Source organism: Onychomys torridus, chromosome 8, assembly GCF_903995425.1.
Source record: "Onychomys torridus chromosome 8, mOncTor1.1, whole genome shotgun sequence".
Classification (NCBI taxonomy): domain Eukaryota; kingdom Metazoa; phylum Chordata; class Mammalia; order Rodentia; family Cricetidae; genus Onychomys; species Onychomys torridus.
The window spans coordinates 92,030,388-92,055,595 of record NC_050450.1 but is presented as its reverse complement, the minus strand read 5'-3'; the positions used below and the strand labels follow the sequence as shown (position 1 = coordinate 92,055,595).

Here is a 25,208-nt window from a genome sequence, read left to right as displayed (position 1 = left end):
ACTCAACTCATCTAAGAAATAGTATGAACTAGAGAAATACAAATGAATAAAATAGGCTGGGTGGTGGTGGTACATGGCTTTAATCCCAGCACTCGGAAGGCAGAGGCAGGAGGATCACTGTGAGTTCCAGGCCAGCCTGGTCTACAGAGTGAGATCCAGGACAGCCAGGGCTACACAGAGAAAGCCTGTCTCGAAAAACAAAACAAAAACACAGAATAAAATAAAATAAAATAAAAGTGCTGCCTCAAGATGATTGTATCCTAGTGGGAGACAGGGTGATCGAGCAAGCATGTGCTATCCAATGAGAAAAACAACAAATAATGTACGGAGATAAAGATGGGCTGGGCACTATTTAAATTCGGCATTTCCCTAAAACGCTAAGTTTAACCACAAACTTGGAAGGAGGGAGGAAGTCATGGGCATACATGGCAAAGAGGGAGCAGCCACTACAAAGGTCCTGAGGCAGGTGTTTGCCGAGGTCTCGGGTTGACATTCTTGTCACTCAGGTAACAGATAAGGATCCTTTGAAAGGTGGCCCAGTTTCTGCTTGTGTACAGTTGGACACTGGTTTCTTCTGTCAAGTTGGCCACACAGTTCCCTCCCTATCAAGTTTAGTGCCCAAATGTGCTCAGAGGATACTTCCACTGTAGGTAATGCCAGAGGGAAGCTAGAACCATGCTCCTGCTCCAATTAGGAGGGAGTCTCCTATCATGTGCTTCTGGGTGAACCACGAAGGGTGTGAATACCTGGCAGCCCCCTTTCAGGTAGGAAGGCCATCTACCCATCTGGTTTGAGGCTCTGGGAGCAACTCCTCTGAGGCCACCTGGGGAGCAGCCAGGAACATTGTGGGATGTCTTCTTGTATGCTGTGAATATGTGTTGCTTCCATTGGCTAATAAATAAGCTGCTTTGGCCTGCGGCAAGGCTCCTTAGAGGCAGGTGGGAAATTCAAGCAGGGATGCAGGGAGAAAGGTGGAGTCAGGGAGATGCCAGCCCACCACTACCCAAGGGGCAAGAAGATGCCAGCAGACTGGTGACGTCACAGCCACATGGCAACATATAGATTAATAGAAATGGGCTGAAAGTTATAAGAGCTAGCTAACAAGAAGCCTGACCCATAGGCCATACAGTCTGCAAGTAATATAAGCCTCTGTGTGTGTTTACTTGGGACAGAGCGGCTGCAGGACATGGGTGGGCGAGATTAGTCCCAACCATGGGGCTGGGCAGGACCAAAGAAACTTATGCCTACTACCGGGGCAACCTCAGAGATGGGGACTCTTCTGAGTGGGAGGCTAGTGCTTGGGATGAAGGGGCCGTTGCTCTGTTTGGGTGACAGGGCACTGAAAGGGGGGGGGCAGACAGGCTTGGCACCTCAGGTTAAGCTGCCTCTTTGGCAGGACAAAGAAAGGTGTCTCTGTAGAGTGTGGGCCACTCCAGGACAGTAGGTAGAAGCCTGTGAGCCTCCTGTCTTGTGGCTCTGAACACTCTCGAGTTTTACACTCAATAGCTAGTAGAAGTCCAGGCACATAGTAGGTGCTGAAGAAACTGTAGGGTGATATACAAGCTCAGGGAAAACTCCAGTGGTGACATTGTGCCTCCAAGTGACACTTTGTCTCCAAGGAACCCAGGACACTGGGCCCTGGGTATGATAGATCTCTTAAGTGTATTAAATCTGAAATCAGCCCCAGGTGGTCAACTCCTGTGGCCAGTGCTGGGTTACTGTGTGTGCTCAGTCAAGTTACTCAATCTCTGTGAGTCCGAGGCTCCTTTTCTTTAAAGCGGGAACAGAAATCCTTGATGAATCTCTTGTGATGACTGAATGAGGCTGAGCACTTAGAACTGTGCCCGACACAAAGTGGACATTCACTCGTATTAGCTATTATTATTACTGTTTGTTGCCAATCATTACCACCTTAAGAACAGGGACGGGAACTGGCCGCCCCAGGTCCTCCTGAACTCTGATTCCACTTGTCTAGGGTGCTATCAGTCAGTAATTCTATTACTTTCTGGCACAGTCACACTCATGCCATGATGTTATAAGTCGCCAAGTCTGTAATCTGTCACGTGATGGGAGCCTCGGCCATGGGAACCTAGCCCTTCCTTACTTCTGGCATGAGGCATGCGCAAGGCCCCCAAAGGTTCCAGCACAGTGCCAGCCACTCTGGCCAGACGCCCATCCATCTGTCCTGGGCCCTCCACCCCACCCTCACCATCTGTCTCTGCCAATGCCCATCAGATGACAAATGGTGAATGCGGAGGCCATTGTGGAGGGTGATGGATTGCATCCTATGAAGCCAGGCGGGCTGGGATGGGGGTGGGGCATCCAGTACAAATCACGGAGGAATGAACATCATTCATCACAGCCTGCTGCCTCCAAGGACAGGTGACACCTGTGTGGCCCCAGGGAGTCACTTCTCTTAAACACAAGCAAGTGAATGGAGCCTGACCTGGCCTGGGGTGGAGAGGAGGGATGGAGACCTTTCCTCCAGGCATCCTATCTCCCTGCCCTTCTTGGCTGTGACTGCTGATAGGCTGAGTGTGATGCACTCCCTGCTCGGTTCAGTCAGTGGGTAGTCCGATGCTGGAACGGCCAGTGCCTCCTTCACCCTGGTGAGTCCTTCTGCCAAACTTACCCACTGGTGTTCAATCGCTGCTTGTTCTAGCTCTAGGCTAATTGAAAACCCCTCCTTCAGGAAGGCTTCTTGGATTTGCTCTACCTCTGTTCTAGCCTCACTGACACCTCCATTGTAGTAAGTAAGGTAGGGTGTACTTTCTCTTCCTTTTAAGTATATAGTAAGTACTTTTAAAATGCCATGATCAGGCCGGGCGGGGGGGTGGCACTGGCCTTTAATCCCAGCACATGGGAGGCAGAGGCAGGCGGATCTCTGTGAGTTCGAGGCCAGCCTGGCCTACAGAGGGAATTCCAGGACAGTAAGGGCTACACAACAAAACCCTGTCTCAAAAACAAAAACAAAAATAAAATAAAAGTGCCATGATTACCCAGTAGCTATCTGCACTCTACAGTTTGGGAAACAGATCCACAAAACTCAGTGCATTTGACCTCCTGATGCCCCTCCCTCCATTTGGGCAAAGCAAGGCTCAAAGAAGTCCAGGGCATAGTCTTCCTGTGGATACCAGTCCTTAGCTCCACAGTTGGGCTGTGAGCGAAACCAGCTAGAAGTCAACACAGGACCCTGTGCTAGTGCGGGCCCAGCACTCCCTGTGAGGGGACAGTGGGCCACATGGCCACTGCTCTCCATGGCAGACGGCTCCTCTCTCATCAGGATCAGCTTTAGAAACGAATTCCTCCTGCCTCCTGTCCATTCTTGAGTCCATTTCTCCACTGGCTGGTATCCACCCTCTGATTCTCAGCACTGGGGACCTAGATGAGACTGGGAGACCCTCTCAGCTCCTCTGGTGATTTTTGTGGGATCTGCTGCACGAGAGGTGGTTCGATGGCTGATCCAAGCAGGCAAAAATGCATCTCCACTGCACCCTGCCTGGCAACTGCCATCCCTGGGGCCATGGCCAGAGTGAGAGGAGGCTTGGCCGTGGGGTCCAGCAGGCCTAGATTTGGGACCAGATCCTGATGGCACTGACTGTGACATCCTGGGAAATCTATGAAACTCTTTCATGCCTCAGTTTCCCCATGTGGATAGAGATTAGGTTTTTAATTTATGGGGGGATAAAATAACTATGAAGAATCCCTTTGTCAATGGATAAGCTACAGGCCGTGGTGGATTTGCATCCATCTAGCATTTTCTATTGGGGAGGTTTTGAGCACTGCAACCCAGACTCCAGCACACAGTGTTCCTCCATGTCTCAGTTACCTCAGTTGTCAGATGGGTGACAGTATCTCAGATCCCTTGTGCTAGCAGCATGCAGCCTTACGCACCAGCATGTTTAGCAACAGCAGTAACCTTTGTCCTTTGTCCAACATCCCCAACTCACAGCCCAGCACGGAGGCCTGGAGGGCCTTCCCCTGTTGCCCATGGGATGGTGACCATGTGGTACATTTGCTGAGTGCATCTCCTGTGCCCACAGCCGAGGCTGCTGGCTAACCTCAGGCCCCTTTCCACTCACGGATTCGAGTTCCAGATCTTTTCCCAAACAGACCACTGCTCAGAGCTCCAGGGAAGAAGATCCTGTGGGAAGCTGGCATCCTAGGAGGGAAGGAGCGGGGATGACTCACCAGAGACATTGCTGGCCAGAGACAGGTTCTCACAGCGCTGATCTTGTAGGGAGGTGGAGACAGGGTTCAGCCCCAGGAGGAGAAGGGCCTGTGAGCATAAGGGGGTGCAGGATACAGTTAGGGGATGCTCAGCAGTCTGACCTGATGATTCTTGCCCCCTCCACCTCTGCCCAGCATCCTACCCTTGCCCGGTTTCCTGGTCCTCTCCTGAGTGTTTAAAATTGCCTGGTTCATAGAGGGCCAGGAATGGAGGCTGGTCAGTGGGGAAGCCTGAGCTACTTGAACAGAGAGGATGTTTGTCTCTGGCTGCTGGGGAGGGCCACCTCCCCTGCATGGACCCCAAACATGTCTAACCAGGTCCTTACGAATGCATGCACACACGTTTTCACACAACCCTCCACCTTCCCTCCCTTCTCTCTCCTTCCCTTTCTCTGTGGAATTTCAGGCCTGTGGTTTAATGAGCTCCTCCATCCCTGCATCCCTGGCCTACCAGTCACTGCAAATTGTGCTTCAAGTGTCAAGCTCTTCCGATGTGCTGTGATATTTACGATGACTTAATTCTCTCTGGGGCTAGCATGGATAAGGCTACTGCAGGTGGGCAAGTTGAGGCGTTGAAGAAATGATTGTGTCTGGAAAGATGGGTTCCTATTCCAGGGAAGGCCTTTGTTGTTTAACCCCACTGAGGGCCCCATGTTACTCTGACTCCAGAATTTCAGCCTTGCTGGGATGGGAGAGGTGTGAGCCCTATGACTGGAAAACTATCTCTTCTTGAATGGACGCCCCCTGCCCCTAACAACGATGATCCCTTTCTTAGGTTGCTGCCCTCTCTACAGATTAGAGACTGGGTAGGTGGGCTGTGTGACCTCTCTTGGCCTCAGTGCACTTGCTTTAAAGCAAGTCCAGCCCTCCCCTGTGTCTGTGAGCATATACCGTACTCACATTTGGCAACTAGGTTAATGAACGATGCTGTGTTTTGGGTACATAATAGGTGCTCAATGAGGACATACAGACTGACTTGAACTCAACGGTTGTTATCTGGTCCAACTAATGAGGTGGAGATGGGCTGGAGCTGTGTCTGTCAGGATTCCTTCTGCAAGGGGGTCCAGAAGCATGTGGGGTGGGGTGGGGGCACTGCAACATGCATTCTTTCCTCCGCTGGGGCCCTAACCACAGTGAGAAGAGACTCCCTAGGTAGGATGGCAGCCCTGGGAGTGTTCTCCACATACTCACCCCACTCTGTTCTCCTGTTCCCTTTCTGGGAACCCCAGGATCAACAGGATTATCAACAAGGACCACTACATCCAGCTTGAGGAGCAAATGGAACACTAGTGTATTTAATTTGACTGTGGCTGGGCTAAGTTTCAGTGTGTGTGTGTGTGTGTGTGTGTGTGTGTGTGTGTGTGTGTGTCCATCTGTCTGTTTCCCTTCAGAGGCCAGTTTTCTATGTTTACCTGCAAGGAATGCCCCCTGTGCATGCCCATCCCAGCAATCCTCCAGCTCCACTCCTTTCCTCATCTGTCATATGTTAATGACAAAGGCGAGCTCTGCTGCCTTCTTTCCCACCATGCATTTGCACTCCTGACCAGAGCCTGGACCCACCCCCATAAGAACCACCCCTAATCCTAGTGATTTACAGAGCCGCATTGTACTCTCGATGTCTGCCCAAGTCCTGAGTGGGCTTTAATTCATTTCCACACTCAAGCACACTCCCTCCATCTCACCCCAGGGCTCTCTTCCCTCTGACTGACAGGAGCTTCAGACTCCACAGTCCCTAGTCCCGCCATCCTGTGCAGGTACGGGCACCACTCTGCCATCAGCTCTGGGGACAGTGAACTCACTCCTGGGCCTTGGCAACAATTAGGATAAACCCGTTTTTGCTCTGGCCCAGAGCAGTTTCCCATACTTTATTCATCAGTAATTAAGCTTCCCAGGCTATAAAGGATGAAGAAATATCATTAGCCCCGTTTTCCAAATGCAAAGGCAGAAGTAGAGAGAAGAGGAAACCATGAGCTAGCTGGTGGCTCTTGACAGCTAAGCGGAGAGCGGCGTCCTCGTGACAGAGCTACACAGCTCACTCACAGTCATCAGGAACCCTGTGCTATCTCCAGAGATGGGTGATGGCTGTTGGAGCTAGAGGCTCCTTCTAGAAAATCCTACTTCCCTCCATCTTCTAACACACACACACACACACACACACACACACACACACACACACACACACACACACACACACAAATCAACCAACCAACCAACCAACCAACCAACCAACCAACCAACCAACCAACTAATCTCATTTCAGCCACAGGCAAATTAAAGAAATAGCAAACCCTGTTGGAAAATATCAGCCCACCACCCAACATCTACCCTTATCAATCTAATACTTAAAACAATCTAATACTTAAAACAAGCTCCCGTCTTTCAGCTCCCCCTTGAAGACACATCACACCCCGTTCCCATCTACTTCGCCTTGGGTCACCTCTCACCATACAGTCCCTCCTGTTCAGGGACATCTTTGCCACACAGTACCTGGTGACTCAGCTGTCCTTAGGGTAACCTCTCCAAAGCAAAATGACTCAGTACACCCTTCCAGTGTGCCTAGTACTCCCCCGTGCAAATGTCAGGGATGCTCCCAATGGAGGCTTGGGGCAGTCTGGAGTGTGTGAAAGCCAGCTCATAACCACACACGCTCGGCCCAGCTCTAATCAGATGACAAATGCAAGGGCCGGAAGCTCTTATTCACACATCTTAATGTCCTGGGGTTCATTAGAGCAGACATTCAGATCTGTTGAAAAAAAAAATCAAATGCCACAGGGCAAAGGGCTCAGCTGACCTTGAACCCTGTTGCTGCTCTGTCTGTCTTGGATGAGCTAGGTCAAAACGCCATTTCCCACCCACAGAGGTCTTGGGCTTCATTTATGCAGAGGCAAATGCTTCTTAAAATTTCTAAGCTGGTCTTTCCTCCCCGAAAAGGTCAGCTCCATGGCAGAGTCTTTGCCTGAGCCTCCTCCTGCTCGGTAGAGGTTTCTAAAAGCTTCCAGCTAATTTCAGAATCACACTTCCACAAAAGGTCCAGCATTTCCCCTCGAACTGCCTCTTACAGCCTGCAAATCTCTTCCACGGTCACCTCCATTTTCTCAAAACATCAGCAGGACACTTCTCCGCTGGTAGCTAAAAGGTTCCCAAACTTTCCAGGCTAATGTCTTCCTCTTAATGGAGACTTGTTTGAAGACAGGCTCTCTATGCAATCCAGGATCACCCCAAACTCAAAATGCTCCTACCTCAGTTCCCCAAGCATAAGTACCACTATAAAATGCTGCACATCACTGCACATGCTTGTAACCCCAGCGGCAGGAAATAGATTCTGGAAACTCATTGGGCAGCCAGCCTAACTAAATGAGTGAGCTTCTCGGTCACTGAAAGACCCTATATCAAAGAAATAAGGCATAAGATGTGAGCCACCACATCCAGCTAAAAGTGGGAATTCTGCTCCCTCTTCCTCAGACAGAGGGTTCCTCTGTGTAGCCCTGGCTGTCCTGGAACTCACTCTGTAGACCAGGCTGGCCTCAAACTCAGAGATCCATCTGCCTCTGCCTCCCTAGTGCTGGAACTAACTGGGAATTCTTAATCTGAGACCCACAAACACACTGAGGGTGGTAGGCAGTGTGAATATGCTGTAATTAAGTGTAGAATGGTACCTGCAATTTTAAAAAACTTTTCTCAGGACAGTTCATCACTTCCTGTACTTCTCAGCAAGGTCCAGACCTCTATAAAATCAGATTGGGATCTTCTTAAATCAGGCCAAAGTACTTTTGGCCTCAGAACGACCACTTCCTTGGCCTCTTCGCCATTCCTCCCTCCTTCCATCCTTAGCACTGGACTCTGGCTATCTCTTTAAAATCATTTTAAACGTGTGTGTGTGTGTGTGTGTGTGTGTGTGTGTGTGTGTGTGTGTGTGTGTGTTGCATGTCCATGAGTGTGCAGCACACACATGTGGAGTTCGGAGGAAGATATCATTCAATGTCCTCTACTTCTCTCTGCCTTATTTCTTTGATATAGGGTCTTTCAGTGACCGAGAAGCTCACTCATTTAGTTAGGCTGGCTGCCCCAATGAGTTTCCAGAATCTATTTTCTGCTGCTGGGGTTACAAGCATGTGCAGTGATGTGCAGCATTTTATGGTGGTACTTGGGATTTGAACCCAGGTCCTCCTACTATGCAACACGCTCCCTTACCCACTTAGCCATCTCCTAGGCCTCCAGAACTAGTTTTGGAAAAAAAGAAAGTTTTCAGTATTAGACCAGGCTTTTTCTTTTGGGCTACCAACCTGCTCCCAAATCACCCTCTGCCTTATCTCATGTTCTTCTCTGGCTAGCTTTTTTTCTTTAATTTAAATTAACCCATTTCTCTTCATCTACATTTTGCCTTGGGGCTTTTTACCTTTCCTTTCTGTATGTCCTACTTTGTCTAGCTGGCTGGTGGCTGCCTGGCTACCTGGCTCCAGGTATCTCCCTCTTTTTCTCTCCAATTCTCTCTTCTCTCTCTTGTGCCTAGATTTCTCCTCCTACTTATTCTCTCTGCCTGCCCTGCCTATGCCTCTCCCAGCTATTGGCCATTCAGCTTTTTATTAGACCAATCAGGTGCCTTAGGCAGGCAAGGGGGAGACAGCAACACATCTTTACATCGTTACACAAATGCAGCATAAACAAATGTAATACATCTTTACACAGTTAAAGTAATATTCCCCAGCATAAACAAATGTAGCACATCTTTACACAGTCAAATATCCCACAATGCAGTATCTCATGCAAACTTGCCATTTTCTAGCTAGTAGAGAGATTAAGACACTGTCAGCGAGGTGACATTGGCAGTATGCTACGTTCACTCGCTGGGGAGTGTGCTGGTTCTGTACCCCAGCCTGCCAGGCCCCAAACGAAACCTCTAACTGCTAATCTTTACAAGCCTTGGAGGTCAAGCCTGAGGAAGACAAGGGCATCCTGTCCCTCAAAGAGGGCATCTGCCTTCAAGTAACTGCACAAAGGGACATCAGGCCCTGGTGAGCACGGGCACTCACAGTGGAGAGGGAACAGTCACAGAGAAGCAAGGAAGGTGGCCCCGAAGTCTCTGGAGGGCGAGTGGGAGGATTGAGCCTGACAGCTGCCTGCTCCACTTCCAGCACCCTCACCCGGGCCAGCGCAATCTGAGCTGCCATCTGAGTTCCCAGTGTGACTTTGGCATAAAGGTTAATCACACCCAGAAAATGCTTATTAGAGACCGTAAATAACCACTTTACTGAGGCTCCATTTGGTGTTTGAGGCACAAAGTACAATTTTCTTTGATGGGACAATTCCATGATTAACCTCTCGGGGAGGGACCTGAGGAGCCACAAGAGGGAGGGAGCTATGGCCCGGAGGCAGCTAGGGCCACCCCCACCTCTTCAAAGTTCCTGAAGAATCAGGAGAGGGACCTGCCTTCCTTTCTAAGCTCATCCTGGGAGATGCACCATGGGGCAGGTGTGGCCTCTTCCTCACAGCCTGGGCCTAGTCAAGTGTCCCCAGCCATTTCTTCAGCCTCCTGTTGAGCTCAGAGTGCAGCTCTGACTGGGTAACTGTGTGAGTCACCTGACCCTTGATACCTAACTTCCTTTTCCAGGAAGCAGGGGCAATGACATTGGAAGGCAGACCTCCTGGGATCGAGGAAAGGGATGCTTCTGAAATGTGAGGCCACCAGAGTCACTCCCACTATTTGGTCCCTCTGGGCCCCAGAATCCTCCTTGGTTCTTGGTATAACACCCATGAGGGTGCTCCTGCTGCCAACTGCCCCACGCCCTGTCTACCTCAGTCACATTCTGTCCTCTCTGTAAGCATGCCCCCGGGGAGGGGTTTTCAGTCTAGAAGAATGGTATTTTGTCATTTACCGGCTTTGTTTTGCAAGCCCTCGCTAGGCTGAGAGTCTACGTTCACAGAGCCCAAGCTAAGAACTGGATTTGAAGAAAAACAAAGGAATTCAGAGGCAGAGAGGACAAGGACAACATCACACACACACACACACACACACACACACACACACACACACACACACGCGCGCGCACGGACACACACAAAAACAAAGCGTAACTGAGTACGGAGGAGAGAAGGGAGCTGCACAGATGACGGTGAGGAGGCTTCTGGATGGAGGTGAGCCTGTTGTGGGTGGATACAATCAGGAGGAGAAGCACTAGGCCTGGAGAGACCCAAGCTGCCAGAATCGGGGGACTCAGACACTAAACTGAGATGGATCCAGGAGGCCAGACCAGCCAACACAGATTTTGGGCAGCAGACAACTGGATCTTATCAGCGCCATCGTGTGCAGGTGTAGAAACTAAAGTCTGAAGGGAAATTGAAAGCCAGAGCCTCCTGATCCATGAGGCAGTTCCGTAGGTCCTCGGCAGTGGCTTATGGACCAGAAAAGCCCCTGACTGCCCAGTGAGGTGGTCAAGATCACAGCTCTGCCCTTGCTAGCTTTTGACAATTCTCCCCGCCCCCACCCCCTGTTCTGTGTGTGTGTGTGTGTGTGTGTGTGTGTGTGTGTGTGTGTGTGTGTGTGATAACACAGGAGGGTATGTGTACATGTGCATGTGTCTGTGTATGCTCATGTGGAGGTCAGAGGTCAACATTAGTGGCTTCCTCTGTCACTTCCACACTGTTTTTTGAGGTAGGGTCTCCCACTGAATCTGGTGTTCACTGATTAGCTAGACTGGCTGGCCAGTGAGCCCTGAGGATCTGCTTGTCCCCACCTCCCAGTGCTGGGATTACAAGGGCACATGGCCACTTCAGGCTCCCCCCGCCCCCCCCGAAGATCTGAACTCACAGCCTCACATTTATGCAGCAAATACTTTAATCACTGAGCCATCTCTCCAGCCCTCTGTTGACTGTTCTGACTCTTTTGATTTGTACTCTGTCTGGAAGAGCCTGACTTAGGCAAGGCCAAGGGGAACGAGCCGAGATGTGAAAGAGCACAGGGTTCATAAATCAGTTTCCTTACCCACGCCGACTCCCCCCTTACACTGAAATGCTAGGATCTGGCGTGTAGAAACAAGACACAAGCAATCAACTCTTCAGACCCCATTTCTGCTGCCTCAGGTACAAGTGCAGTTATGGGCCGACTGAACCTGGACAGGGGGTTCTGGGGAGAGCGGAGGACCCTGCAGGCAATGCCACAGACTCCTAAGAGTCAAGCAGAAGGGTCAGTGGTGGTTCTGACTGCAAGCTGTGCACAGTCCAGCTGAGACCTGAAGGTGATGCCTTTGCTTCTGATCCACAGAGGTGTTCAAAAGCTGAGTCCGGGTGACATCAGACTGAGGACAGAGGGCAGCAATGTCACATGTCCTTTCTCAGCCTTCCTGATGTGCCCCATGCAGTCAGTCCTCTCTCCCCTTACCCTGTCCCAGGCCAGGTCCCTCCCAATAATCGCTTTCTGTTGACAGCCACAACCTGTCCCCATCTCAAGGCAAAGAGCCTGTTTCCCCCCCGAGTGGGTGAGCAGTGAAAGATTATTCCAGGTAGACAAGAAATAATGTATTGTTGCATTTAATTAGCTTAAATTGCTGTTGTACAGAGAAGAAAAAATGGAAGGGAAAATCTGCCTACACTCAGGGGTGTTTGCATGCCTGGGTGTTCCCCACCTCCAGACTGTCTCCCTGGGTCCCGAGCTCCCATGTGGGTCCCCTTATCCTTGTTCCTACTCCTACACGTCTCTGCCTCCCTTCATTGAGGCCTCATGGCAGGGCTGGACCTCCCCCACCCCAGCTTCTCACTGGGCAGTGGAGTTTATACACGGCCTTTGAGGACACAGGAGTCTGTCTGTTTGGGCTACAAGCTTTTGGGGTAGGGTCTGTGACAATTAGGATATTCTTGAGGAATTGCAAGACATGTGGAATGAATGAATGAATGAATGAACGAATGAACGAAACAGATTGACTTTCTGACCCCTTGGTCCAAAGGGTCCTGTGTTCATTTCCATGACTTTCAGCACTTCCCCTCCCCTCTCTTTCCTTCTGTCCTTTTCTTCTTTTTCTCCCTTAGGTTTTCTGGGACAAGCTCTCACTCTGGCCTAGGAACTCACTATGTACCCTAGACTGGCCTTGAACTCATGGCAATCCTCCTGCCTCAGCCTCCTCGTGCTGGGATTAGAGGCATGTGCCACTGTGCCCAGCTCCACCGATACCCTTGAATACCTGCTTCCTTCTCCTTTCCTCTTCTCCACCTGATGGAGGGCCCTCCCTCCTAGCGACCCTGCCTTGGACTCTAGAGAGCTGAGATCAAGAAGGCGCACTCTGGTGCAGGGAAGTCTGGCTCTGGCAGACTTGTTCTGGGACAGTGGACAAGTTCCCTTCCCAGCCTCAGTTTCCATAAGTGGGAAATGAGAAGAACATTTGTTCCCCAAACGCAAAGCCAGACCTCTAACTCTGGGATCAGGGAGCTCTACAGTGGGATGTCTTACTGCCCAGGCCTGCCCGTGTAACCCTGGGAAACCAGTGGGCTTCTCCCAGCCTTGTTCCCCATCTGTAAATGGGACTAGTTGGAATGATACATCTACACTTGGAAGCTCTTGGAAAGATTTGGTGATTGAGCTCATACAGGGTAACAAGGGGCCAAGGGCCCAGCCAGCTCTACAGTAATGGGCTTTCTCTCAGCAGGGTGCTTCTTTTCTGACTCAGTCTCCCCTACCAAGACTGTTCCTATCTGGTCTCCTGACCATCACAAATCTCCAGTCTGTTCCCACCTACAGAAGTGGGATGTGTGTTAGCTAATTGATGTGGATTAGCTGGGCTTGGGAAGGGGAACATAGAGTGGTACCTAGCTCCAATGCTAATCATGATGGCTAATTTCCATTGTAGGCTTGATTAGATTAAGACACACAATGAAGTCTGGTCTACAGAGTGAGTTTGAGGACAGCCAGGGCTGTTGCACAGAGAAACCCTACCTCAAAAAACAAAAACAAAAACAAAAGTAAAAAACCAAAACAAAATAAAATAACAACAACAAAAAACAAATTACCCCCCCTCCAAATAAGCCCTACACACACACACCCAAAAGAAACACAATGAGACACACCTTTGGGTGTCTCTGTGGGGTAGTTTCCAGAGAGACGTTAAATCTCCATGAAGGAGGAGGAAAATCCCACCCTGAATATAGATGCATCATCCCATGGCCTGAAGTCTGACAGTGAATAAAATGTGAGGAAGGAGAAAGTGAGTGGGCAGACTGTGGGCAAAACCTCTGCTTCCGGGCCAGGGCCACTGTGGTGGTTTGATGTAACTGACCCCCATAAGCTCATAGGGTGTGGCATTATTGGGAGGTGTGGCTTTCTTGGAGTAGGTGTGGCCTTGTTGGAGGAAGTATGCCACTGTGGTGGTGGTAGGGCAGCACTTTGAGGTTTCCTATGCTTAAACTTGGCTCAGTGTCTGAATCCATGTACCTGTTGCCTTCTGATAAAGATGTAGCCAGCACCATGTCTGTCTGCTCCCTGTCATGATGATAGTGTACTGAACCTGTGAAGCTGTAAGAGTGCCACACCAATGAAATATGTCCTTTAGAAGAGTTGCTGTGGTCCTGGTGTCTCTTCATAGCAATAGAACACTGACTAAGACAGTCATGGACCAAGAGGGACAGTCTGTGTCCCTCTGAGCTGTGAGCTGAAACAAGCCCTTCCCACTCCAGTGGCTTTTGTCCATCATCTGGTCTCATGGAGAAGAAAAGCAACAATACTCCCATCCTACAATCTGCCAGTCACTCATTCACCGCCCTTAGTATTTGTCTTAGCTGGGGTTTCTAGTGTGTTTCTACAGCATGACCAATAACAACTCAGGAGGAAAGTTTGGGGTCTATTTCATCTTATAGTTGTGCATCATCCAGGGAAGTCAGGGCAGGAACTCAAGCAGAGGCCATGGAGTGATGATGCTTAGTGGCTTACTCCTCATGGCTTGCTCAGCCTGCTTTCTTATACGACTCAGGTGCCAGAGCTGGTACCACCCCACATAGCTGGGCCCTTTCATATCAGTCTGTAAAGACAACACCAAGACAACTTGCCTACAGGCCAATCTTAGGGAGGCGTTTTTCTCAGTTAAGATTCCCTCTTCCAGGTAACTCTTAACTTATGTCAAGTTGACAGTAAGCTAGCCACAACAGTATGACTTACTCTCCGATACTCTCAGTGACATGTCTGTCCAGTGTGGGCCTCTGGCCTCCCTCTCTGCCTCCCTTTCTCCTGCTTTCACTCAAGACTTGCCCATTACTAGACTTGGAAGTTCCTTACTGTGGTGGTTTGAATAGGAATGGCCTCCATAGTCTCATAGATTTGAATGCTTGGTCATTAGGGAGTGGTGATACTTGACAGGGATTAGGAGGAGGTGTGGTCTTGGTGGAGTAGGTGTGGCCTTGTAGGAGGAAGTCTGACACTGGGATGGGGTGGGCTTTGGGTTTCAAGTGCTCAAGCCAGGACCAGTATCTCACTGTCAGCCTGCTGCCTGTGGATCTGGATGCAGAATGCTCAGCTACTCTAGCACCATGTCTGCCTGCATCCTGCCATGCTTCCCACCATGACGACAAGAACTAAACTTCTGTAAGTGAGCCCCAATTAAATGCTTTCTTTTGTAAGAGTTGCCTTGGTCATGGTGTCTCTTCACAGCAATAGAGCATTGACTAAGACGTTCGTGTAATCTCAACCCATCCCAAGCTGGAGCCCTCACTACCGCTCCGCTGTACAGATGATAAACTATGTGGACGGAGAATTTTGCTCATAGCTGTTACCTAGCAACTGAAGGCACTGGGGTGGAAGCTCCTCCCCTGTCCTAACAGGGTGCTCTGTTCCCCAACCCCTTCTAGAAGCCTGAGGCATCCAAGTGGGTATAGTTTTTGTTTGTTTGGTTTTGTTTGGTTTGCCTCTACATCTCTAGGTCATAACTAGAGCTGCAGTGAGCTGCAGTAAGAATGGGGAAGTGGAGCCCCTTATGGGACCATGGCGGGAGGCATGAGTCAGGTAGAACTTAGTTAGAACTCACAGGTGCAGGCTACCTGGACTGGGCTCTAAGCCTGCTCCCAGATTGGGGGACTGGGATCTATGAGCTATGTGTGATCCCTGAATTCTGAGAAATGTCTCTGAGGAGGCAGAAGGCAGATCTCAGGTGTCGGAACAGCTGTGAAGGGCATCAACCCTGCAGGTGACATGCCTGGGGGATCTTGATCAGCTGCACAGAGGTAGGTGTGAAGTGGGAGGTCTCCAGGCAGTAGCAAGCATGTCCTCGGAGGAGAAGCATTGAAGAAGCGATTTGAGGAGGCTGGGGAGGAAGCAGGAGACTGTATGGCAGCTGGCAAGTAGGTCTACTATAGAAAGCCTAGAGCTTTTGTAACTGGATGTTTGGTCGAGCAGCTGCCCATCAAAGCCACTCGGGAGAAGTTAGGGATGAATCATGGTGGGGGGCAGCGATGTGAATGTGAGTCAGGCAGACCCAGAAGTTCCCAGGTGAAGCCGTGCAGCAGCTGGAGGCAAGAGTGATTGGCAGGGAGTAGAGGCCAGGGGAGCTTGGACATCCCAGGGTCTGAGGGAGCCCCACAGCAAAGAACTACTGTTCCAGGCTGGGGGCTTACTTGATAGGCAAAGTGCTTGTCCTGCAGGATGATGTCCTGAGTCTGGTCTCCAGAATCCACATACAAATGCTGGATGCGGTGCACACTTTCAAGCTCAGTGTTGGGGACGTGGGGATATGCAGATCCCTGAGGATGAACAGCCAGCAGCCAGTTTAGCATAATTGGTGAGCTCCAGACCCTGTCTCAAAGGAGATGGATAGTGCTCCCCAAGGTAGCACCTAAAGTTGTCTTCTGGCCTCCATACACACATGAACACATATGTGCACACATCGGCAGACATACAACAAACAAAACTACTATCACCAAATGTCAACAACAGTGGCCTTGGCAGGCCCTATTCTGAAGACACTCACCTGTCTGTTCATTAGGAAGAGAAAGGGAGACAATGGAGGTCTTTGGGAAAAAGGAAAACACACAAGGAAAGAGCCGTCTACATCCAGAGAGAAGCTCCCGGTGCTCTCTGTCCATGGCCCTTTACAACCATGGACCTGTCATCCCTGTTTCTGGACTCAAGTTGAGATCAGGGGACTAGTGGCAAGGCTCCCACCTGGCCAGCTGGCTCCACCCAGATCCTCCTGGGTGGGAATGTGGCAGAAGGCCAGGAAGACGAGGAAGGATCGACTGTCGGCATGGCTGAATCTCAGGGGTAGCCAGAACAGAACTAGCTCCCTGGCAGAATAGGGTCCTGGATGTGGGAACTGGTCTGTTTTATACAGACTGAGCTGCAGCCAAATGACAGAACTAGTGTAGGTCTAGGCCATTCCCCCAACACCCTCCCTGTAGCTTTGGAGGAGTCCACCATGCAAGGAACAAGGATGAAGAAGAAGCCAGCACAGAGTGTAACACCAGCCCTCCCCTGCCAGGATAATTCGCAAGGTTTCCTCCCAGGCTCCACACCACAGCCTCAGCTACTAGAGATGTTCTCTCACTCACGTCTCTACAGCAGAAATGATCAGGTACAAAATGGCATGGCCACACAGGGCATGTGCAGTGATCCTGGTACTGAGGGTGGGAATTGTACCCCCCCCAGGTGCATCCCCAGAGCAGCGCTACTCAGAGTGCTCAGGACCTGTTTGGGCAGGTTTGCCAAAGGCAGAGTTCAATACCAGTGCCCAGTGTGGTAAGTCCAAAAATTGAGAGACTATTTAGAAACTTGGATGGGAATTTGTCCTTGCTGCGACACCCAAGCAAGTTGTCAATAAACTCATCTCTTTGAACTGGGTCTAGACCAATGCCAATGTTGTCAGACTGGCAAGGTGAATCACAGGGTGCAGCCAGGACCACAAGCTAGTCTGCAGAGGACTGACTGGAAAATTCCCGTGGTCTTCCTCCCGGCTGGCTGGCTGGAGGACAGAGTGCATTACAGAAGGCCTCATGGAGGGGACAGTTTGACTGCTGAGCTCAGGTTGAGGGGAGGGACAGGGAAGATGGCTGACACCCATGGAAGCAGCAGGTCCCCCCTCTTTGAGCTTTGGTGGGAGCAGGCTGCTCACTGCACAAGCATTTCCTACTTAATCCTCATCACTGTCCAGGTAAAGAGGGTACAGAAGCCCAGAGAAATGGTGTGACTTCCCGGAGGTCACTCAACCAGGAAGTGAACAGAATTGACTCTAACCCCGGGACTCTTACACTTCCGGTATTAGGGATGTGCCCTTTCCTTAGGACACTCTGCTTCTCAGGGTACACATGAACCCTGCCACTCTTGGCCTGAGTCTCACAGCCTGGCAGAGGCATTTGCATCAGACCATGGGGTCCAGTCATGCAAAGAAAGGACCCAAAGTTGTCTCACTGCCACCCACAGGGTGCTGGGGGTTGTGGCATGCACTCGGGACAAGACCATTTAGAGGAGGCAGGAAGGCCCCCATTCTGAGACCCTTCTGCCTTGTCTGGCTACTCCTGCCTCAGCACCAGGAGGATCAGAAAACCTCTAATCCCATCTTGAGAAACAGAAGTACCCCCAGTCCTTACTCTGTGACACCCCAGCTTCTAAGAAGACTCTTGTTCTCTTACGTCCCTAGCTGGACCTCGATCTCCCCTTAGTGATGTCTCCCTAGAAGCCCTCAAGATGCAGATGCTTTTGCCTGCATGTGGACCACCCCAGCACATGTCAGAGTACACAGGTCAGGGCGGGAACCTATGAGCGTTACTGAGCACTCAGAAGCAGGGATACATGCCCATCTTGGGCACTAGGGAAAGGAAAGGCCAGAATGGCCAAGGCAGACATGCAACTCATCCTCCTTCTCAAGCCTGCTCAGATCTCATGTTCATGTTCAATGCCCCCTTCTCCTTCACTTTAGCCAGGGAAGTCTCTCTCTACCAGACTGTCTGTCTTGAAGACCTCCTCCTCTATCATAACAGAACTGTTCACCCTGAGCAGGCTGTGGACAAGGTTGGTCCCTGGGTACAGGAGAGTCTGGTCCCGGAAGGACAATGCTCTACTTGGATTCCTTCTCAGTCCCTTCTCCTCAGCCAAGACCTTCCTGTCTCTGCTGCTGCTGAGCCTCCATCTTTCATCTCTGCTCACAGGCTGCCCACCAGCAATATCCTTGTAGGGGAAGGGGGGCCACTGAGCCAGAAAAGGCCTTCCGGAAACCACTGAACCTTTCCTGAGAGGGCTGGGAAAGCAAAGGACGTCAACAGGGAAGATTACACCCTGCCCTGTCAGAGGATAATCTTGTCCTTGCCCAGCTTCCATCCTAGCCCTTTACCTGGGCAGGCTGCCTCTCAGCTCTCACTCCGTGTACTTGCCAGGGACTTGGATCAATAAGCTGTTCTCATTCTCCTGAATGTCCTGAGCCTAAAGACTCTTACTATGCCTTATGGCAGCCTTATATCTCTACCAGGGGTACCCCGCTCACAGCCCTTTGGCCACATTACACCTTTGGGTGGTAGGATGGACAGCTCCAGCACTTATTGTATGCCCCAGACAATTCTTTATCCAATGTGGCCGAAAGAAGCCAAAAGGTTGTGTCCCCTTGTGCAGTCTAACACAGGAGACTTCCAAGTGAGCTCCAGCAATCCCCTTCCAGGTCACAGCCAGTTTCTCTTCAGGTCTCTGACCCAGGTGCCCTGGCCCCTCACCAGATCAGAGATCAGGGTGACAGTGGAGGAGGGTAGGTACCACTCACACCATCTCTGGGTTCCTGTAGTTGCTCTTTCCTGGGCCCAGCAGACCAGTGGCAGGATTGCCTGTTTCCATAGCATCTTCACAGGATCCAGGAGCAGTTTCTGGGTGGATGACTGACAAAGAGCAGGTTGGGCTGAGGCATCTCAAGAGGGGTCTCTGGGCAAAGGTCCTGAATCCTGACATGTCCACTTCACACAGAAAGAAGGACCCGTCCCGATTCTGAGATGAGATTCTGCCAGGATAGGAATGTGTCTCCCTCTCTCCCTGCCATCATGCCTTTTACTTCCACCCAAAATCAGTGGTTAATACTCTGGTGCCTGACAGACTCCTGACAGGAGTTGTCTTCAAACCAAACGCTTGCACCCCAAAGCTAATCACATTGTATCATCCTCCTTGCAAGTGTCTACTTTTACTGACAGACATTTCCACAGGTTGGTGTGCCCCCTGACCTTGAACTTGGCTATAAGCTGGTGACGCTAGCCTTTCCCCCCAGGGATGTTTCCTCCTCCTCCTCCTCCTCTTCCTCCTCTTCCTCCTCTCCCTCCTCTCCCTCCTCTCCCTCCTTTTCCTCCTCTTCTAGTTTCTATTTATTTATTATTGTTTGGTTGATTTTTTTTTTAAAGATAGGGTCTCACGTAGTCCAGGCTGGCCTTGAATTTACTATGTAGCCCAGTGTGATCAAGAGCTTCTAATTCTCATTATTAGCTAAGTTCTGGAATGACAGGTGTATGAGCCACCATGCCTGATGTATGCAATGCTGGGGGCCAAGCCTAGGACTTCCTGCGTGCTAGGCAAACACTACCAAATAAGCTAATTCCCCAGTCCTGCCCCTCCCCACTTTTAATGGCCGTTCTTAGACTGGAGTCATTGCTGGGATATCTTATAGGCCACTCTAGCTCATACTTATTAAGGATAGACTATATGCCAGACACGGTAGGAATATTCCCACATCCAGCAGTGCAGGAAGTCATGGTTTTCCCAATTTGGGGGAGAGTGTGTATGTTGTGTTGCGTGTGTAATATGTGTGCTTGTTAGTGTGGGTAACGCATGCTCATATGTGCATGTATGTGGGAAGGACACAGATGGATATCAGATATCTTTATGACTCTTCCTCATTATTTTTCTCAGACAGGGTCTTTCACGGAAGCAGAAGCTTATTGATTAGGCTAGGCTGGGCTGGTGGCAAATGAATGGGCTTCAGAAATCCATTTGTCTTACTACGCCCCCCCGCCACACTCACCCAAATGCTGAAGTTACAAACATAAACTGCCATGCCCAAGTTTTTATATGTGGATTCTGGTGACCCAAACTCAGGTCCTCACACATTCACGCAGGCGCTATACTGACTGAGCAATTCTCCAGCTTCATCTCTTCCATCCTTTAAACCATGAAGAAACAGATCAGGGTGCTAACCCTACTTCTCAGAGTCTCATAGCAGAGCCAGAATTCAAGCCCACATCTGCTTCACCGACGTTCCCACGTCCCACAAGCAAATGCCTGGCCAAGAGCAAGATGTCTGGTGAAGAGCATTTTAAAAGGAATTTCTATATGGCTTGCAAGCATCTCTTGCTGACTGGGACTTCTTACACAACAGGGGTCATTTCTAATTAACAATTCATCATGTGACCAGAAAACTGCAGTCAAAATTTCCAATTGTCCTTCTGTCCCCAATGGGCTCTCATTTCCGGAGAGTTCAGAAATGGCCAGGATGGAATCTGAGATGGAAGACAGCACCCCCCAGCTCTCCTGTCACCCAGAAAGAGGCAAGAAGGGGGGACCCTGAAGGGCTCACTCAACCTTTCCAGACTCCCTACATGGCTGCATCTCCAGCCTCCTTAGGCTGCAGGTCACCCGTGTGACCTGTCCTTGTATCTGCGGCTTTCTTTTCTCCTTTGTGGATAACCACAGTGGCTTACGGTGGGGTTCTAGTGTTTTCCATATCTGAGGTAGCATTGCTTTTTTTGCTTTTTCATTTAAGCCTACACATCTCTCTGGCTCCTCTGTTCTGAGGTGACATCCATGTCCCATGGGGGCAACAAGGATTCCTTCATCAACTGTATCAACTAAAAGGAGAAGGTGCATACAACCCTTATCTTAGGTATCTGGTAGACACGTTCTGTATTCACTGTGTTTTTCAGGTCCCGTGCTATGAAGGGGAAATGGGACTACTGAGGCTCGGAGCAGAGTACTTGGTCCCCACACAGTGAGGTCCCCAGATGAAGAGGAGCAGAGCTAGGACTCAGTTTGCTGGACCTGCTCTTCCCAATGCCACAGCCCTGAGGAGCTCTTGGGAACCTTCTAGCAGGACAAACGGATGAAGGGAGCCAGTTCACGCTCAGGCACAGAGAAACTGTGGCTCAGAGAGGGAAGGGGACCTACTTGAAATCACACAGCCCCTTGCATGTAGAGCTAACGGCAAAGTCAGGCTTGCTGATCACCAAGCAGATGGCCTACCCCTCCCAATACTGAAATTCTCAACCCTACACCTTGCTGCCTCTATGGAGCTTACTTCCCCATCATTCCCACTCCCTGGGACCAGAGCTCAGGCTCTCAGCAGGAATCTGGATGTGAACAGTGGAGCTGAAGGGCACATTTGACCCCTAAAGATGTGAGGCTGATCTTTGCTGGCTGCTGAGGCCCCCACAGGAGTCAAGTGTCAGCAAGGGCAAGAAATGGATTTTCCACTTGAGCTCCAGGCCAGTGGGTTGCTTTCTCCTGTCTGCATGCTTTGAGAAGGGGCTGAGCCGCTAAGTTTCTCCCTAGGCTGGATAGCAAATCCCATGGTTTCCCTTTCCTACCCTTCAGGTCTGTGACCAGGCCAGTCCATACCCCACAGCCTACAGTCCCACCATGGCTCACTTTCCCCTCCCCCTTCTATTCTTCCCAGCACCTCTAAAAAACTCAACTCCATTATTATGTAAGCAAAACACAATGGAAGAGAGGACCACTCATAGCCAACCATGGCCCTTCCACAGCGGTAGGCAGTCTCCCTTGGAGGGCTCAGAAACGGCATGGGACAGGACAAGAATGGTAACAGTACAAGAGAGAGGACTGTCCATAGTCACAGCAATACCCAGACCTGCTCTTAAAAAACAGGACCAGCAAGGATCATTGTTAAAACGGTCACAGCAGCATGGAAGGAATGATGTCACAGTCATTTCCTCCTCTGGTTTGTAGACTGTGCCGAACACTTCTAAATCACTCTAAGCAGTGCAACTGGCCTCCGTGGAAGCCACTGGACACTTGTTGTCCTTTAAGAACCCACTGAGGCCTGGTTCACCCCTCACAGTCACTGTTAGCAGTCATTTGTCACCAGAACATAGATCTGTCTCCAGGAAGAGCAGCTAGTGGGATGACAGGGAGAGGGACCATGTCTCACCTGTATTCTTAGCCACAGACACTCCACACGCATATCTCCCTTCATTTGGTACACACACACACACACACACACACACACACACACACACACACACACTTTGTCTTTCTTGCATCCTCCCACAATGCTCCATAACCAGTTCAACGTGAAACCCACACCACCGAGTGACCCTTTTCCCAGCATGGCTTGTCTGGCAGTCATCAGTGACAGAGCTGGTTTTTGCATGATCTCCAAGTTCCCTGGACTCCTTTGTTCAAACTGATGAAACTCTCAGGCTCAAGGCTGGTAGGGATTGAGAGTGGGTTTTAAGTGGCTAGAATTTTTACTGACAAAAGCTGATGAAACAAAGTCTTAGTTAGGAGTGCCTGGGTTTGGATTTTGTGTGCAGACGCTGAGGGCGAAGTCAGGCTTGCTGACCGCCAAGCTATGGTGCCCCTTTCTGAACAAGCAGCTTCGATCCTTTATGCCTAGGATATAATTCCCACTTCTTGGACTGTTATGAAGACTAAATGACTTAATATTTATAAAGCAACCAGACTACCACCAGGAAATGTGTGTGTGGAATACAAATACCACACTAACTGCACCTCAGTTGGTATTTCCTGAGAACTCACTGAATGTATCAGGTGAGACAAGTCCCCCAACGCCCACTAGTCAGTAGGAACAAGAGGAAAAAGAGTCTTTTTAGTTTAAGAAAATGTGAACATTCTAAACAGGTCATTGCATGCAATTCTAAGAAGGGATTGAGAAAGAACATTCATCGATTTCCATGTAAACTTGAAAAAAAATAGCCACAGCCAAATCTTTTGAATTCACGTACAAGATTGCATTCTAAACCCTCTGTGAATTTAGATCAGGGCTCAGCACACAGGGAAGCTTGGAAAAATACTTCCATTGATGCTTACCTATGCCACCTCCCTGAATCTCCCTACTTTTTTTTTGCGGGAGACTTCGGTCGCCCAGAAAATAATTGGGGCCCAGCCCTTAGGTTCACTGAGACTACCTCAGATTTGAAGACAACCTTTGAGTATTTGACAAGGAAGGACATGGGAACCTGAGTCACTGGTAGCAGGGCAGTAAGTCACATTTTAAAAGCGTGGTGATTTAACTCAAATGCTTTTTGAGCAAACGTACAGTTTAATAACTAATAGAAAAGTCAGTCAGTCAATCCCCACTGCTCACCCCGCCCCTCCATCCCACTCCCGGGCCCCTAAATCCACTTCTGAATGCAATGGCGTTTGAATGCCCTGGCCACAGTTAACCCAGTGTCTCTGCTTGGGGCCCAGGAGGTCCCTGTCGGCCCTGCGCAGTCCTGAGACCCAGGCATGGCAATTGGGGCGGCCGGGCGGCGATGCCCAGACCCACTCACCTTCCCAGGCATCAGCGCTGAAGTGCTGGTACCCAGCGAGCCCGTGCGCTCCAGGACGCGCTTGGCACAGGCAAAGTGACGCCTGTCCCTGAGCTGCGGGCCAGGTTGCGAAGCACTTAGCTCTTCCCTGGCTCTGTCCACCCCCGCAAAGCCCTAGGTCGCCCCCGAACTTCGTCCAGCAGGCGCTGCAAACGCCTACTGGAGACTTTACGAAACTCCGGGCTGCGGTACCGCTTCCCCAGCCCGGTGGCAAGAGCAAGCGCGGCCGCCAGCTGGAGAGAAAGCGTTGCGCTCCGAGGCTGCGGCGCCTGGGCCGGCCGGACACTGGGGCGCAGGGCACGGTCGCATCCCAGAGATGCTACGTGGATCGAGGGCCGCGAGGCGCCGGCCGCATCTACCTCCGGAACCCGAGGCTTTCTACAGAGGGGAACCGGCAGGAAAGCGCGCCCAGGACCAAGAGAGGGGCGGCTCGGAGGGTGTCCGGAGGAGACGGGAACCCCCTCCAGAGCTTGAAGGGGACATCGCTTCGGCCCCTAAGACTGCAGCGATTCTTCGCGTAGAGCCGGTTCCTCGAGTGGGCGGACCCCTCCTCCTCCTCTAGCACCGCAGCCGCTTCGCCACCACCCGTTCTTTTTCCACCGGAGTTCTTCTGTCTCCGAAGCCAGGCTTCAGAGGTCCAGGTAGAGAGGGCATCAAGCTGTACCCAAGGCTCCTGGGACGCGCCGGGTTCCCTGCTCCCCTCCCCCAGCACCCCTACCCACGCTTGTCCTGCACTTGCCGGGCCCAGAGCGCCTCTGGTTCCTGGCGGGTCGGTCTGCTCTTACCTTCACTAGCCGGAGCTGCGGGCGCCGTCCCATCCTCCGGCTCGCACCGTCAGCGTCCCCGATGCCAGGATCCCTCCGACATCTCAGTGCCGAGAGCGGGCGGCTGCGGTCTCCGGTGGGCGGCGGGTCTCCCGGGCCGCTGCACTGTTCCCAGGCGCCCGGCTTCGCGCCCTCCCGCCCCGCCCCGCCGGTCTGCTCTGGCTCGCCCTTCGCCAGCAAGTCCGGTCGCCGTCTCCCCACTCAACCCGGCCCGCCGCCACCTCTCTCCCGCCTGGAGCCCGTGTCGCCCCGCCGCCTCCCCCACGGTCCGCCTGCCGCTCGCCTCGGCTCCCCGCCCCCTCGCCTCGCGTCCCCTCCTCTTTCTCCCTCCCCTCCCCTCTCCTCCGCGCCTCGCCCCTCCGCTGGATGCCGGCTCCCGCCTCCTCTGTCCGCCGCCCAGCCAGGGGCCCGCTCCCTGCGCCCCGGATGTGCTGACCCCCCTCTCCCCCGCACCCCGGCTTGCGGCAGTGCGCGGGGCGCGCAGGCAGCGGCGGTGGCCGCCGCAGCTCTGGAAGAACCAGGGATGGGGAGGCGGCGGCGGGAGAGCAGTCAGCTTCTCTCCTCCCGCCTTCTGTGCGGCTGGTGGTCGGGACCAAGGGAATTGGGGGTCTCGGGGGACTTGCGGGGCTCTGGGGGAATTTAGGAGGCTAATAGGAGCTG

General features: G+C 51.4%; 1 protein-coding gene across 2 annotated transcripts in view; it reads right to left on the bottom strand.

The window, feature by feature from the left end:
* Crhr1 (corticotropin releasing hormone receptor 1) overlaps nt 1-24,766 on the bottom strand; it is a 47,942-nt gene extending 23,176 nt beyond the window's left edge. Inside the window, exons 1-3 of one of the 2 annotated variants that reach the window (XM_036196472.1) lie at nt 24,510-24,766; nt 23,686-24,351; nt 4,192-4,279 (exon numbers count right to left, since the gene is read on the bottom strand). In XM_036196472.1, the coding sequence (XP_036052365.1) occupies nt 4,192-4,279; nt 23,686-23,697 (100 nt within the window). In that variant the 5' untranslated portion in view covers nt 23,698-24,351; nt 24,510-24,766. The remainder of the gene's footprint in view (nt 1-4,191; nt 4,280-23,685; nt 24,352-24,509) is intronic. The other variant, XM_036196473.1, reaches the window with a different exon arrangement.
* Between the last annotated feature and the right edge of the window lie 442 nt (nt 24,767-25,208).